We start from the raw sequence: 17,896 nt of genomic DNA, 5'->3' as shown, positions 1-17,896 counted from the left end.
TCTTGTCCAACATCAGTATCTGACCTCACAAATGCGCTACTGGAAGAATGGTCAAACATTCACATAAACACCTCTAAACCTTGTGGAAAGCCTTCCAAGAAGAGTTGAAGCTGTTATAGCTGCAAAGGGTGGGCCGACATCATAGTAAAACCTATGGATTAAGAATGGAATGTCATTTAAGTTCATATGTGTGTGAAGGCAGACGAGCGAATACTTTTGGAAATATTGTGTATTATAAGTAAGTGCAGCTGTACATACCTGGTACTTTTGTAACATAAATCACTATACATGCACAATGTACATACCAAAACTAATTTCTGGGGACCACATATTTTCCTATTAAATACCAGTCACTAACCATATTACAAAAAAAAAAATATTTTTTTTTTAGCCATTTCCTAACTTGTGCAGGTCCACAACCTTGTGTCTCATTAGAGTACTGACAATTTACGAGGCTGAAGTCAATTCTCATTCAACAGCTTCTTTCCTGCAAAATACCTTCAGATCCCATTAGGACACCATCAAATACATCTGGAATCAGCCATTGCTAAGCTGTTAAACCAGGATCCATTAGGTTCCTTTACATTGTGATATTGACACATTTAAAACCCCAAAGCACATTACAAAACCACCAGGGATGCATTCAAAAATCACAACTTATTTTAGCCTAAAGGTTAAAACATAATGTTAGCCCAAAGCAAATTTATCAAAGATTTATTGGGAACCTACCTAAAATGACTGAAATGTTAATTAGCCTAGCACTTGCTAAGAAAGACCAAAACAAGTGTTGCCACATGTGCTGAACGCAGCTGGCTTGAACCTGCGGGAGTGAAAGTGCTGGCGTAAAACCATGTTTCTCCTGCTCTGCAGACAGATATTATTGGGGGCCTGCAACAGGGCCGTAAAAGAGCTGCATGTTACTGACCCGTGGCTTAGCTAAAGTGGAAAAAACATTTTTGTAATAGACTACTACTAATAGTACTAGGCAAAGCCAGGTTCACAGATTGGAATTTTGAGGCTAAAGTATTGCTGAACAAAGGACTCAATGTCATGTCTGTATATCTTGCTGAAATGTTCAAATTGGAGCAGTTTTGTTTCAATAGCTGACAACACTTTACACAAAATTGTTTGGTTCGTCTTTGGTTATTTTTGTAGATTTTTGTTAGGAATGACTGTATATAAGCCCCCACTAACAGCTGACTATAGCATCACTTCCACCAGTACCTGCTCCCGCCATCTATGCAGGTGACTTCAAATGCCAAAATACAGATTGGGGTTACAACCACACATCACACAATGGTGTAGCACTGAATGAGTGGGCTTCTAACAGCGAAGCACTGTTGCTTTTTGACTCAAAAGAGCTCCCAAGCTTTTCTGCACCAATCCAAACCTGGCCTTCACCATATGCTGCAGTAATGACCTGAAACCAGAGAGACGTACCTTGGACAGGTTCCCTCGTTCACACCACTGGCCATCCATCATAAAAGTACCATCACTGGTACAGCCAGTAGCAAACCGGTCAGGAGACGGAACTTCAGAAAGGTGAACTGGCATTTCTTTATGGCAGAAACGGAAAGAAGATCTGCTGGCCTGCCAGACCCAGAAGTAGCTGATGTGGACATTGCATACGCTGCCGATTGTAAAGTCATCCTTAGGGCAGCAAAGCAAAACATTCCGCGTGGCTAAAATAAGAATTACATCCCGCTTGCTGCATTCCTGATGTAAAAGGCCTGGATTTCTGTACATCAGGTTCTCTGTTTCTTTATGTGTGGGAATGCAGGTACACGTGAGTGTGTTTTACCTCCAAACAGTGGACAGATGCTTCTCCAGGCACTGACTCCTCCCAGACTAGTGTACTGGCCTAGTGCCGTCTCCAGGAGGAACAGCGGGATCCCACACAGCACCAAGAAGAGGAGATACGGGACAAAGAACACACCTATAGAAAAGACACAAAGACAGCATATCACAATTAGATTAAAACATCAAAATAAAGATATGTATGTGACTGATTATATTTTTTGTAATTATAGGTGTAAAAAATGCTTACACATGCCATATGAAGTACTAATATTGGCAGCCTTCAAATAAAAGTGTAAGTCCTTGACTAGAGGCCTGTGGTTCCATATGCATATATTATTAACGTAAATCAAACACACTGCAAAATAACAATAATAACCCTGAACTTGAGCAAAAGCAGATATTGTTAATAGGTTAGTGTACAAATGAATGCAAACGTTTTAGTGGGAAAGTGAACAAAACAATGACTTCTACATTCAAGCCCTATCACACGCATGCTTACAATACAGCACTCTCCCCTATAACTGCACTGTCCCAGATTAACTAAACCCAGACACAGAATCTTTCAAAGCAAACTTTGCTGAATGAAGCTTTTATCAGCCTCTCACCTCCTCCATTCTTGTAGCACAGGTATGGAAAGCGCCAAACGTTACCCAGCCCAATGATCTGGCCCGCCACAGCCAGCAGGAATTCAGCTTTACTGGCCCATTGACCACGAACCTGAATCTTCCCTTCCTCCTCTGTAGTCCCATCTACAACTTCTTCTGCCAGGGTGCTGTCTTTGACTGCATTTGTTTCCTGATGCACGCTCGCCTGACCCACCATGGCAGACTTTGTCAGAGGCATATACACTCATACACAACTGCAGACACAATACAGACGGACAAAGAAAGAGTAAAACTCTACGGTTGACTAAACAGAAACTACGTCACCAGGGAGAGAACATGCTGACATATATCATGTTGTACATTCCTCTTACTTAAGGTTACAGTCTGTTGGCAGTTCTGTGAAAACTTATCTGAGCAGGCTACTGCTACACTATGTATGTGTGAGTGTTATCTAATTCTGTCAGCCTCTGGGAGGGCCTAAACAGCTGTGATGCCAGGAGAGGGGGAGGGGTGACTGAAACAGCTCTCATTACACTAAAGAGTGGACATGGCTCAGTGCAAATCCTTGAAAAATAACTTTAAGTCACTTTTACTTCATCCTGGTTTGCAGGACACAGACATATAGGTTACATAAAGCCAAATGAGGCAGTGCAGAAGCCTCAGAGCCTTGTAGGCTTTAAGAGAAGGACTAATGATGTCCAACCATAACAACAGACATCAATGGTCCAATAATCTAACCATCTAACCTCTCCAAGTACTTACAGCCTGGCCTACTCTGAAAGCAAGTTTTGGTTGGAAACAAAATGTAAAATCTAGCCAGATACTGCCAAGTGAGCACTCCCATTGGTTAGGCCTACAGGAGCTGGATAGTAGACCTTACACATTAGATTAACCACCAACATAATTAGTGACAGTGGCATTGACCAATCACGTTTCAGGCTCCTATGGGTGAGCAAATTCCATGAGAAAAAAAATCACTCAACCTTCTGGAAGCCCAAGATACACTACAGTGGGTTGCAAAAGTATTCAGCCCCCTTGAACTTTTCAACCTTTTGCCACATTTCAGGCTTCAAACATAAAGATGTGAAATTGACATTTTTTGTGAAGAGTCAACAACAAGTGGGACACAATCGTGAAGTGGAACGAAATTTGTTGGATATTTTAAACTTTTTTTAGAAATAAAAAACTGAAAAGTGGGGCGTGCAATATTATTCAGCCCCCTTGCTTTAATACTTTGTAGCGCCACCTTTTGCTGTGATTACAGCTGCAAGTGGCTTGGGGTACGTCTCTGTCAGTCTTGCACATCGAGAGACTGAAATTTTTGCCCATTCTTCCTTGCAAAACAGCTCGAGCTCAGTGAAGTTGGATGGAGAGCGTTTGTGAACAGCAGTTTTCAGCTCTTTCCACAGATTCTCGATTGGATTCAGGTCTGGACTTTGACTTGGCCGTTCTAACACCTGGATACGTTTATTTGTGAACCATTCCATTGTAGATGTTGCTTTATGTTTTGGATCATTGTCTTGTTGGAAGATAAATCTCCGTCCCAGTCTCAGGTCTTTTGCAGACTCCAACAGGTTTTCTTCCAGAATGGTCCTGTATTTGGCTCCATCCATCTTCCCATCAATATTAACCATCTTCCCTGTCCCTGCTGAAGAAAAGCAGGCCCAAACCATGATGCTGCCACCACCATGTTTGACAGTGGGGATGGTGTGTTCAGGGTGATGAGCTGTATTGCTTTTACGCCAAACATAAGTTCGATTTTGGTTTCATCTGACCAGAGCACCTTCTTCCACATGTTTGGTGTGTCTCCCAGGTGGCTTGTGGCAAACATTAAATGAGACTTTTTATGGATATCTTTGAGAAATGGCTTTTTCTTGCCACTCTTCCATAAAGCCCAGATTTGTGCAGTGTACCACTGATCGTTGTCCTATGGACAAAGTCTCCCACCTCAGCTGTAGATCTCTGCAGTTCATCCAGAGTGATCATGGGCCTCTTGGCTGCATCTATGATCAGTCTTCTCCTTGTTTGAGCTGAAAGTTTAGAGGGACGGCCGGGTCTTGGTAGATTTGCAGTGGTCTGATGCTCCTTCCATTTCAATATGATCGCTTGCACAGTGCTCCTTGAGATGTTTAAAGCTTGGGAAATCTTTTTCTATCCAAATCCGGCTTTAAACCTCTCCACAACAGTATCTCGGACCTGCCTGGTGTGTTCCTTGGTCTTCATGATGCTCTCTGCGCTTTAAACAGAACTCTGAGACTATCACAGAGCAGGTGCATTTATACGGAGACTTGATTACACACAGGTGGATTCTATTTATCATCATCAGTCATTTAGGTCAACATTGGATCATTCAGAGATCCTCACTGAACTTCTGGAGTGAGTTTGCTGCACTGAAAGTAAAGGGGCCGAATAATATTGCACGCCCCACTTTTCAGTTTTTTATTTCTAAAAAAAGTTTAAAATATCCAATAAATTTCGTTCCACTTCACAATTGTGTCCCACTTGTTGTTGATTCTTCACAAAAAATTACAATTTCATATCTTTATGTTTGAAGCCTGAAATGTGGCAAAAGGTTGAAAAGTTCAAGGGGGCTGAATACTTTTGCAACCCACTGTATATGTAGAAACGATTTGTAGTCACAACATTTCTTCTGATGTCAAGGGCATTAATAAGACGTTAGTATGCCCTTTGCTGCAGTAACAGCATCTAATCTTCTGGGAAGGCTTTCCAATAGATGTTGGAACATTGCTGTGAGAATTCAGTTGCATTCAGCTACATTAGTGAGGTCAGGATCTGTGTTGAATGATTAGTTCTGCATCAGAAAAAGACACTCTCACTGGACTCTTCCCAATCACTACAAAGAACGTAGTTCCACTGCTTCCACAGTACTGGGGAGCTTTAATCTTGTTCAGCTGACACATGGCAATGGGCATGGTGACCAAGCTGCTCCAGTGCATCCCACTTCTCACAGTTTAGCTTGAGGGAATGTGATGGCGTTAAATTCTTGGGGAGCCGTTAGTTGAGTTCTAACATAAATCTAGGAATCATGAAACACAGGCTTTCGCACAAAGGAGGAGAACATAAATAGTAAATAGCAAAGGACCCAAAACAGTTCTCTATGGAACACCCTTAGAGACAGTACTGAGTTTTGACAGTTTTATGGCATAAACTCTTACTGGTCATGGTTCACCTCTGACACAGTGTGTGATATGGGGCATGCATGTCATAGGCCCTAAGTCATAGGTCTTTTTAAATTTGATTTCCCCTTAACGTTTCTTTTGCAATTGAATTAACCTATCTACAGTCTCTGCTTTTGCTAATTTAAAGGGAATGCACCGGCTTACTGCCTTAGCTGTAATTGGAATAAGCAAGAATTTCTTAAAATGTCCCCTACTACATGATGGTCTGCAAAACCTGAATCAACTCCATGCCTACAGTCATGAGTTATGCAGCCATGTCTTTATTCAGTATAATGTAATTATAGACTTGAGTGGAATGAATCTTAGAGGAGAGATTATGAGCCAAGTGTGTGATGCAATTAGGGGCAACGTTCTGTGTTTAGCCTCTTATTCTCCTTTTAGTTCTGGATTTTTTGACCTCCTGCGGGGCTCAACATTCAGTAGCATCCATAGATGTTTCTGTAATTTCTATGAAACTAATATAAAGCTATGAGACTGTGAGACTGAGAAGCGAAAGAGTAAAGTAGATTCACTGAAACATCGAGAAGCTAATCCTCATGGAAAACTCATGACATCACATGTAAACAAACTTTAAGGCCACCTACACATGATAGCAAAGGTATGGCAAGCAACTGGACAGCTCACAAAAGACTGTATTATGCTTTTTAACCTTTGAGAACAACACAATTACGAATGTAGTTATATTACTTGTTAGTACACTCACACATGTATGTGCGTTTTGGAGTGTTCAACAATTCAATCTCACAAATTGTTACCACTTGCTCGAATTACAATGCATTATGGGATACAATACATTTTTACATCACAATTTCTACATTTCTACACTCCTAAACACTACAGACTACAGAATATAAACACTATAAACACTATAGACTATAAACACTATAAGCACTATAGACTATAGAGAACAACAGCTCATCGAAAAGCCTTGCCTCACTTGTCCATCCATGTGCCTTGTATGCATACTATGGTTGCACATCTATGTCTACACTCAGAGGCCACTTTATTAAGCACACCTATTCGATGGCTGAAGCAGGGTGAGAATGACAATGACACCTTAATGCAATGTTTCAGCAGGAAAGCTCTAAGTAGCAAGGAAAAATCTCTAAGTAGCAAGGTCATAGGGTAAGAATATGCAGTACAATCAATGTCAGAAACAATTCTTACTATGGTTTTATCGGGTGCTTAACGTGTACCCAGAGAAATGTGTAAAAACAGTGAAATTTTGTGTGAGTTTGTTTGTACTTACCACCTTCATACTCCAAATAATTAACCCAATTATGAGATTACTTAAATATATCTTTCTTTACTTTCTAGACTGTCTGGATAGTCCTATTTTACCCAAAATACACACACACACACACACACACACTTTCTAAACCGCTTATCCTTATGGGTCACGGGGGTTGAGAAGCCTATCCCAGCAGTCATTGGGCAGAAGGCAGGAAACACCCTGAACAGGTTGCCAGTCCATTACAGGGCTTACCCAAAATAATAGAAAATCTAAGCATGCCACTTGAGTAAGTTAATGGCTCTATAAATCAGAAAGGTGACTGAACACATGCTTCTGAAATGCACTGGTCTGTGAAATTGCAATGTCATAATAAGAAACCTTAAGAAAAACCTGACACACTTAAAAAACATTTCCAAATTCACGTAAACAGAGTTTTTGAGGGAAGCTATTAAGTGCCCTACATAGTCAAATGTTCCTCCACTTTCAGATGAATGCTTTCAGCCAGGTGAGGCCAAGAAGAAAAAAGGAGGGAGGAATAAAAAATTGTGGTGAACATACAGAGGAAAGAATTCACTTCCACACTGAACCATGAACTGTTATTTTAAGTTACTCATGTTTTGGAAAATTGTGTCTGGCTTCATAGTTTCCGTCTCCGCAGACTTACAAATCCTGAGTGGGCGAGAATTAAATTCAGTGAAGGTGGGCACGCTGAAGATGCAGTGGGATTTCTAAGGGGAAGCCAGTGTTCACCAGCCACTTAATTTATTCAAACAATTCAATTAATAAATTAAACTTTATAATAATAATGATAATAAAATAAAATAATGAAAAATAAAAATAATAAAATAATAATACAAATATAAAAATGTAAAATATACTTACCTAAGTAAGCTTTCAAAATATGCAGTATTTAATATTTTGAGTATTTTGGAATGGTGTTAAATGTTTGAATTTAAAATAACACAGTGTATTTATTTATTTACAATAATCCTCTTTATTGAAATATCATAAATTTGATCAACACAATTAAAGTACTAAATAAAATACTAAATAAAATACTAAACAAAAAGGTACTGTTCTCAAAGCTGCAGAACTGCAATGCGTTTGGAAAGTCTTCAGACCCATTCACTTTTTTACATTTTCTTATGTTGTGACCTTATGCTAAAATAAATGCTTTTCCCATCATTCTGCTCTCAATACCCTGTAATGACAAAGTGAAAACAGACTTTACAAAGTTTTGCTAAATTTTTGAAAAGGAAAAAACTGAAATGACCACATTGACGTATTCAGACATTTTACTCCGTGCTTAGTTGAAGCACCTATGGAAGCGATTACAGACTCTAGTTCTTCTGGGTGTGATGCCACAAGGTTTGCACAACTGGATTTGGGAATTTTCTGCCATTCTTCTCTGCACATGCTTCCTGCTCTGTCCAGTTGGATGGGGACCATCAGTGGCCTCGTGTTCGATTGGGTTCAAGTCAGAGCTCTGTCATTCACAGAGTTATCCTTAAGCCACTCCCGTGTTCTGGCTGTGTGCTTATGGTCATTGTCTTCTTGGAAGGTAAACTTTTGTCCCAGTCTGAGGTCCTGAGCTCTCTGGATCAGGTTTTCATTAAGAATATCTCTGTACTTTGCCTCATTCAGCTTTCTTTCCTCCCTGGCCTGTCACCCAGTCCCAGCTGCTGTAAAACAATCCCACAGTATGATGCTGCCACCACCATGCTTCACTGTAGGATTGGTATTGGGCAGGTGGTGAGCAGTGCCTGATTTCCTTCAGACATGACACTTGAGACTGAGGCCAAAAAGTTCAATCTTGGTTTCAGAGAATTCTCTCAAACCAGTGAATCTTGTTTTTCACAGCCTGAGAGTACTTTAGCTGTTTTTTTCTAAGTTCAGACAGGGTTTCAGGTGCTTTTATAGAAGAGAGGCTTCTGTTTGGCCACTCTGCCATAAAAGCCAGATTGTTGGAGTGCCACAGTGATGGTTGACCTTCTGGAAGTTCCTCCCATCTGCAAACAGGAACCTTGCAAATTTTTTTTAAATGTTGTTTCCACTTTTTCCTTACGGTATACTGAGTGCACAATGATGTGGAAAAACTTTTTTTTTTCCATTTTAACACAAGGCCTCAACTTAACAAAACATGAAAAACAAGAAAGACTTTCTAAATTCATTGTATATGATAGACATATTGGAAGCTGTAAAAAAGTGAAGACATTTTTTTAAAAGTTTTTTAAAACCAAAGAAGTTGCAATACTGTCAGTGAACAGCCTTAATTTTTAGCCAAAATTGCCACTATGTACAAGTTATTGATTTTCCAATATCAGAAAAAAAGAAAAAGAAATGTATAATAAATTGAACAGAAGCCTAATCTGTCCACTCTCTACCTTTTTTCGTTTTTTGGTCACCCACCACACCCCCACCCCCCCCCCCCCTTCAGGGCCAAATACTACTTTTCTCTTGTTCAAAGCTGTGTAAGTACCATGTGATGTATGACATACCACAGGCAGTGATGTAGCTGTATACCCTACACACAGACCACCCCCCAGCACTCGCAAAAAGAAAGAAAAAACAAAAACAAACAAATCTTGACTAGAAATGAGAAATTATACATACATACATATACTACATTTTAAACCAGCCATTAGGGGTGTACTTTGTGTAGTTCTGGTGCCGGTCCCAAGCCCGGATCAATGGTGAGGGTTGCGTCAGGAAGGGCATCCGGCGTAAAACTTGTGCCAAAACTATCATGCGGATCACAAATATGATTGCCATACCGGATCGGTCGAGGCCCAGGTTAACAATGACCGCCTCTGGTGCTGTTGACCAACAGGGTGCTGGTGAAAATTGCACTACTGTAGGTCAAAGACCATCAAAGAGGAGAGGAAGGTGGGTTAGAAGGCAGCGAGAGAGAAGCAAAGGCAGGAGTGTGGAGGTTAGAGTAGGGACTCTGAACATAGGGACAATGACTGGTAAAGGCAGAGAGCTGGCAGACATGATGGAGAGAAGGAAGGTAGATATTTTGTGTGTCCAGGAGACCAGATGGAAAGGAAGCAAGGCCAGGAACATTGGAGGTGGATTCAAACTGTTCTATCATGGTGTAGAGAGGAAGAGAAATGGAGTAGGGATAATCCTAAAGGAACAGCTTGGGAAAAGTGTTCTGGATGTAAAGAGAGTGTCAGAAGTTGGAGGTTGATGGTGTAATTTTGAATGTGGTCAGTTCATATGCACCACAGGTTGGTTGTCAGTTAGAGGAGAAAGGAATTTTGGAGTAAGATGGATGAAGTGGTAGATGGTGTCCCTAGAGAGGAGAGATTGGTGATTGGTGCAGACTTCAATGGACATGTTGGTGAAGGGAACAGAGGGGATGAAGAGGTGCTGGGTACGTATGGTGTGAAAGACAGAAATGCAGAAGGTCAGATGGTTGTAGATTTTGCAAAGAGAATGGAAATGGCTGTGGTGAACACGTATTTTCAGAAGAGGGAAGAACACAGGGTGACATTCAAGAGTGGAGGGAGGTGCACACAGGTGGATTATATCCTTAGCAGGAGATACCACCTAAAGGAGATTGGAGATTGTAAAGTGGTACCAGGGGAAAGTGTAGCAAGGCAGCATAGGGTGGTTGTCTGTAGAATGAGATTAGAAACAAAGAAGAGGAAGAGAGTGAAGACAGAGCCAAAGATTAGATGGTGGAAGCTGAAGGAGGAGGATGGTTGCAGGCAGTTCATGGAAAAATTGCAACAGGCCCTTGGGGCAGTGAGGAGCTACCTGAGGACTGGGAAAATACAGCTAAGGTGGTGAGAGAAACTGGCAAGAATGTGTCTGGTCAGAGGAAAGAAGACAAGGAAAGTTGGTGGTGGAATGAGGAAGTCCAGGAGAGTATTCAGAAGAAGAAGGCAGCTAAGAAAAAGTGGGATAACCAGAGAGATGAAGGAAGTAGGCAGGAGTACTGTGAGGCTAGTCGCATAGCAAAAAGAATGGTGGCAAAGGCTCAGGCGTATGATGAGCTGTATGAGAGGCTGGACAGTAAAGAAGGACTAAAGGACTTGTATCGTTTGGCTAAACAGAGAGATAGAGCTGGAAAGGATGTACAGCAGGTTAGGCTGATAAAGGATAGAGAGGGAAATGTACTAGTGAGTGAACAGAGAGTGTTGAGTAGATGGAAGGAGTACTTTGAAGAACTAATGAATGAGGAAAACTAGAGAGAGAGGAGGACAACAGGGGGAGATATAGTGGATCAGGAAGTGCAGAGAATTAGTAAGGTGGAAGTGAGGGCAGCTTTAAAAAGGATGAAGAATGGAAAGGCAGTTGGTACAGGTGACATACCTGTGGAAGTATGGAGATGTTTAGGAGAGAAGGCAGTGGACTTTTTAACCAGGTTGTTTAACAAAATCCTGGAGAGTGAGAGGATGCCTGATGAGTGGAGACACAGTGTATTGGTCCCCATTTTTAAGAACAAGGGTGATGTGCAGAGCTGCAGTAACTACAGAGGTATAAAGTTGATGAGCCACACCATGAAGGTATGGGAAAGAGTTGTTGAAGCAAGGCTAAGGCGAGAGGTTCAGATCAGTGAGCAGCAGTTTGGTTTCATGCCCAGAAAGAGTACCACAGATGCAATTTTTGCGTTGAGAGTGTTGGTAGAGAAGTACAGAGAAGGTCAGAAGGAGCTACGTTGTGTCTTTGTGGATCTAGAGAAGGCATATGCTAGGGTGCCAAGAGAGGAACTGTGGTACTGTATGAGGAAGTCAGGGGTAGCTGAAAAGTATGTTAGGTTGGTGCAGGACATGTATGAGGATAGTGAGACAGTGGTGAGGTGTGCAGTTGGAGTGACAAATGGTTTCAAGGTGAAGGTAGGGTTACATCAGGGATCAGCTTTGAGCCCCTTCTTGTTTACAATGGTGATGGACAGGTTGACAGATGAGGTCAGGCAGGAGGCTCCATGGACCATGATGTTTGCAGATGACATTGTAATCTGTGGTGAGAGTAGAGAGCAAGTGGAAGAGAATCTGGAGAGGTGGAGGTTTGCACTGGAGAGGAGAGGAATGAAGGTCAGTAGAGATAAGACGGAATACATGTGTGTGAATGAGAGGGAGGCAGGTGGAAAGGTGAAGATGCAAGGAGTAGAGGTCATAAAGGTGGATGACTTCAAATATCTTGGGTCAACCATCCAGAGCAATGGACAGTGCAAAAAAGAGGTGAGGAAGAGGGTGCAGGCAGGATGGAGTGGGTGGAGATGGATGTCAGGGCTGATGTGTGACAGAAGGATAGCAGCAAGAGTGAAAGGGAAGGTTTACAAGACAGTAGTGTGTCCTGCTATGATGTATGGTTTGGAGACTGTGGCTCTGTCTAAAAGACAGGAGGCTGAGCTGGAGGTGGCGGAGATGAAGATGCTGAGATTTTTGTTGGGAGTGACAAGGCTGGACAAGATTAGAAATGAGCAGATCAGAGGGACAGTGAAGGTAGAGCAGTTTGGAGATAAAGCCAGAGAGGCCAGGTTGAGATGGTTTGGACATGTGTTGAGGAGGAATAGTACATATATTGGGCAAAGAATGTTGGAGATGGAGCTTCCGGATAGAAGGAGAAGAGGTAGATCTCAGAGAAGGTTTATGGCTGTAGTGAAGGTGGACATGGAGATGGTTGGTGTAAAAGTAGAGGAGGCAATGGATAGGGCAAGATGGAGGCAGATGATCCGTTGTGGTGACCCCTAAAGGCAGCAGCTGAAAGAAGAAGATGAAGACATATACTACATTTTGAATTAAATCTAAATGTGTTTTGGTAGCTCTCATTAAACTAATGCACTGGCCAAGACACAATGGAGTAACCATCTGTCCAATTACTTTTGGCACAACAAAATGTGACAAATACATATGGGCTGTAATGCCAGTATAAGCTTGTATATCCTCAAATCACTGTTGATGAGGTACACTTTAACCTTAAAGTCGCTGTTTCATGTCAATTCCAATGTGCAGGACTATAGAACCAAACAGTCAACAACAAACTGTCATTGTCCAATAATTTGTGGGCTGCCCTGTATCCATTCAGAGGTTTATACTTCCAGTGCCCTTTTCTGGCAAGCATGGACCACTGCAAAGCCCAAAATCAAACCACATAATGTTCACCAGAAAGTGGAATCAAGATTTCCCATCTTGGAAATCGCTCAGGCATCACATTTCAGGAATTTCTACCTTAGTCCAAAACCCCAAACTGAACTCTTGTGTACACATGAATCCGCCAAGCAGGGTTGTGCTGTGTTTGCCTTTGAGCTACTCATTTAACTCCAGTTAACTCCATCTCACTCCTCCTCGACCCTGGTGCACAAGACAACAAGAAGCTGTTTTTAATATTTGCCGGTTACACAGAGGTCAAATCGCACGATGTCAAGTCATGTTACTACACTGATTATGCCTTATTATGGCATACTTCAATAATGTGTCACACAATTCTGATTCTTAACCATTGACTGACACATTTTCCATCCAGATGTGACAATAGGAATCTAAATATTTGAGTTTGAAAGATTTAATGGGAATTTATATATAATTCTGCGGCAAACAGAGCGACACAGCTGGTTGTAATTTCACTATAGCCTATTTTCATGTGACACATGCTTGAATAGTTTTGACATGGCTTTGCCAATGTGATGAATTCTCTTGCCATTTGTGATCAGCTTTGGTGCTTTTGGAACAGCGATTATATATTTTGTCTGGAACTTGCAGTGCTCCTGTTAAGATGTTCTGGCTTCAATAAAACTCATAGTAGCACCAACTGTGGTCCTAGAGTTAAACAAAGCAAAAAAAATTACTAAAACTATTTTTTCAAGTCACAACCAAAACACAAATAGTTGTTAGATTCCATTGTCGTGAAGTAAATATGTGAATCAAGAATTGTCACTACTAAAACACTAATTTTCCACAATTAATTAATGTTTTTTTGTATTCTAAGAAAAAATATTATGATTTTATATGTGTACAGCTGTTGAAAGCTATGTTTGCTAGTCATGTACTGGCAAGCGATTTTTAGTTCAGCTGAAAATTGTCACTAAAGAAACATTTGTAGTGTTTTCTTTGTGACAAAATGTTCAAACATTAGTTTTAATAAAATAAACATGATTAAGGTATAGAGTCAATCAGAGCAAAAGGATTTTAGTCTAAAGGCAGTAAAATGATCCATATATTTATGAAATACTAGAAGAAAAAGAAGTAAAAAATGACAGATATGCTTAGAGTTTTGTGTCTGGCCTTTGAGATTATGCCTGATTTTTTTCCATATGTAGAGCATAACGTCCGTTAGCCAATGTGAGTGCTTCCACGAAACAAACTGTCTAGCCAATAACATGCAAGTGGCTAAGGCATCAGAGATAGATGATGAGAATGGGATATTACTAGGAGCCTATAAGGGAGAGGGTTTTAAAGATAGGCCCAAAACAGATGAAAAACAATCAAATATATACTAAATGGGCAACAGCTTCCATTCTTCTGGGAAGCTTTCTGCACGACTGTGGAGGGTGTCTATGGGAAATTTTGGCCATTCATCCAGAAGAGAATTTGTGAGGTCAGACACTGATGTTGGACAAGAGGGTCTGTCTCACAATCTCCATTCTAGCTCATCCCAAAGGCGTTTGATGGGGTTGAGGTCATGGTTCTGTGCAGGCCAGTCAAGTTCTCCCACACCAAACCCAACTCAACCATGGCTTTATGGACAATGCTTTGTGTATTGGGGCACAGTCATGCTGGAACGTGCTGGAATGTCTTGGTCTCCTGAGGCATTTAGATTTCCCTTCACTGGAACTAAGGAGTCTAGGCCAACCCCTGACAAACAACCTCATAGCATCATCCCTCCTCCACCAAACTTTACAGTTGGCACAATGCAGTCAAGCAAGTAATGTTCTCCTGGCATTCACCAAACCCAGACTTGTCCATCAGACTGATAGAGTCTCCACAGAACACATTTCCACCACTCCGGAGTCCAGTGGCAGTGTGCTCTACTCCACTCAGTCTGATTCTTTGCATTGTGTTTGGTGAAGTAGGCTTGCATGCAGCTGCTTGGCCATGCAAACCCATGCCATCCCATGCTCCTGGTGAACAGTTTTTGTGCTGATGTTAATGAACAGTTATTGAGTCAGCAGAGCGTTGACAACTTTTATGCACTATGCACAGTACTCAGTGACCCCACTCTGTACTTTATGTGGTCTGACACTTCATGGCTAAATTGCTGTAGTTCCTAAACACTTCTGCTATTCAATTATACCATAAGTGATAATTATGCAATTATATATTTGTCCAAAGAAAAACATGTCCAAAGTCCATAAGTTGTTACTTTTCATGTAAATTAATTGTAAATGATTTTTGAGCTTTTCTGTTCCATTTATCATGAAATTTTCACACAATGTAAAGTACATCTATCACATTCAAATGATGTAGAAAAACAAAAATCAACACAAATGAAAATACATGTTTTTTGGACACCAACAATGTTTAAGTAGAAAAAATGCATATTTTTAAGTAGGGAAAATATGTGCTCAAGCTCTAAGTAGGCCTGATGAAGCCATTGCTAAATTACAGGTTATTGCTAAGGTATTCAGATGGTTACTGATGTGTTGTGTTATCCTAATTAATCCCTGGGCTGCTAGGCACTTCTGGCACCCCTGCCACCTTGCCTGCTGATTTAATCCCTGGGTTGCTAGGCTCCTCTGCTACCTCTGCCATGTCGCCTTTTGATTTGACAAACAAAATATGGAGCAATCACAAAGCATACATTATTTTGTTGCTGTAAATAAAATGTTGCCACAGTTTTACACTATGTTCATTATGACTAATTTATGTTAAATAAGTGCCACATGGTATGTATTGGAGAAACACTCATGCACTGAAGGGTACTCTGTTTGGGGCTCATACACACACACACACACACACACACACACACACACACACACACACACACACACACACACACACACACACGACATGCTCCATCCAGACTTCTGTTTTGCTATAAAATGCGGTCATAAGAGTTTTTACACACACAGTGACTATTGTTCAAGTGAGTCAGACGTGGAGCCCCAGCTAAACAGTGGCACCACTGCTTTAATTCACTGCAGGCTTTCTTCTGGCCTCAGGAATCTTTATCACCAAAAGCACATCTAGATGATGTGAATGTGTAATGATAGCAGCTATATTTGTGCCTCTATTTATTGGATTTATTGTTATAATGAACTATACCAGAGTGGCCTGCACAAATAAAATGCCCTCTTGAATCATGCAGGCCTGTGTTCAGTACCCAGCTGCAGTCTAAATGCCACCCGAACCAAATGTTGTCTGGCTTAAGACAGCCTTCAATTATGTGTCCCAATGAGAGATTTAATAATGGGTTCCTTGGCATCTGTGGAGTCAAACCAGCAGGAATCTTAAACTCTCACTTTCAGTGTGGCACACTCAAGGAATAACGCAGCCAGAAATGCTAATGTTGTTATCAAAAAATGAAATCAAATTAAAGATCTACAGTACAGTCCATGTACAGTCATACACCATATGGGATTTTAATACAGCAGACGGTACAATTAGGGCATATGTACAGAATGACATCATGCTTGGTAGCTACCAGCTTCTACTTCATTTTTAGCCAGATTAGTATGTTTAGTTAAGCCGTTCCTTTTTGTAGGCTTTGACCTGGCGGAGTGTAGTCTATCGCTACACACTACTGTAATTACGATTGCTAATTGGTAACAACTAGTGCCCACCTTATTTTTTTTAGTCAGCGTGTTTAGCTAAGCTATTTCTTCAAGTAAAGCTGTAAGGCTGAACCAGGCAGGGTAAAGTCTGTCCTCACATTCTACTGTCATTGAGCATGTGGAATCCTAATCCAGGGCACAGTGAGGGGCATATTTACAGAAATTACAATTTATTGGTTACAACATGGTAATGGAGGTGTTAGGGATACTGGTATGCTGGTCAGCAGCAGGATGTTATTAGGGTGGTCACCAGCAAAATCAGCATATGTTGTGTTTTCGATGCTGGTATGCTGGCCATCCAGCATGACCATTCTGGGTAACCACTATACCAGCACCAGACATTTACATTTTACATTTACTGCATTTAGCAGACGCTCTTATCCAGAGCGACTTACAAGAAGTGCTTTGTCAATCTAGAGAAAGTATATTTGCTAGCTACCAATAGCTTAGAGAAAAGACAGTCCTGAGCTCAGATACTGCTAGAAACAAAATGTCACTGCGGACACCGAGAGTTGAACACAGAACTCTGTGCCATTCAATGCAATAAAATGCACAGTACACAATACACAGTCCAATACAATAAAATATATATAAGTGCAGCTTATAATTCAGTGCTCATTTGAGTGCTGTGTAAAGAGATGAGTCTTCAGTCTACGTTTGAAGACAGCAAGACTCTGTTGTTCGGACAGCCAGTGGGAGTTCATTCCACCACTTGGGTGCCAGGACAGAGAACATTGTCAACGCTTGTCTTCCGTGCACCTTGAAGGATGACAGGTCAAGCCAAGCTGTAGTCGAAGCTCGAAGGGCTTGTGGTACAGTTCGAGATTTCACCATTGCCATCAAGTAGGTAGGGGCTAGTCCATTTTTGGCTTTGTAGGCCAGCATTAGGGTTTTAAATCTGATGCGTGCAGCTACAGGAAGCCAGTGAAGGGAGCGCAGCAGTGGGGTGATGTGGCTGATTGAATGCTGCCACATTATGGATGAGTTGCAGAGGCTTGATGGCCTGCATGGGAAGACCAGCCAAGAGCAAGTTGCAGTAGTCAAGCCTTGAGATGACAAGAGACTGCACTAGCACCTGGGTGGCCTCTTGGGTGAGGAAGGGTCGGATCCTTCGGATGAGAAACCTGCATGACTGAGTCAGGTTCGTGATGTGAGTTGAGAACTGGCCATCCAGACTCACACCAAGACTTCTTGCCTCTACAGATGGAACAATCAGGGAGTTCTCGAATGAGATGGCAAGATCATAATGAGGACCTGTATTTGCAGGGATGAATATCAACTCAGTCTTGCTGGAATTGAGCTTCAGGTGGTGAGCTGCCATCCATGAAGAGAT

The 17,896-nt window shown here is 41.4% G+C and overlaps 1 protein-coding gene across 2 annotated transcripts in view; it reads right to left on the bottom strand.

The window, feature by feature from the left end:
* LOC108429854 (sodium- and chloride-dependent GABA transporter 2-like) overlaps nt 1–2,743 on the bottom strand; it is a 31,102-nt gene extending 28,359 nt beyond the window's left edge. Inside the window, exons 1-2 of one of the 2 annotated variants that reach the window (XM_037543654.1) lie at nt 2,406–2,743; nt 1,802–1,936 (exon numbers count right to left, since the gene is read on the bottom strand). In XM_037543654.1, the coding sequence (XP_037399551.1) occupies nt 1,802–1,936; nt 2,406–2,643 (373 nt within the window). In that variant the 5' untranslated portion in view covers nt 2,644–2,743. The remainder of the gene's footprint in view (nt 1–1,801; nt 1,937–2,405) is intronic. The other variant, XM_037543655.1, reaches the window with a different exon arrangement.
* Between the last annotated feature and the right edge of the window lie 15,153 nt (nt 2,744–17,896).

The sequence above is a fragment of the Pygocentrus nattereri genome, chromosome 12 (genome assembly GCF_015220715.1).
Source record: "Pygocentrus nattereri isolate fPygNat1 chromosome 12, fPygNat1.pri, whole genome shotgun sequence".
NCBI classification, from domain to species: domain Eukaryota; kingdom Metazoa; phylum Chordata; class Actinopteri; order Characiformes; family Serrasalmidae; genus Pygocentrus; species Pygocentrus nattereri.
Note: the sequence above shows the minus strand (reverse complement) of the source record. Positions and strands in the feature narration are given on the sequence as shown.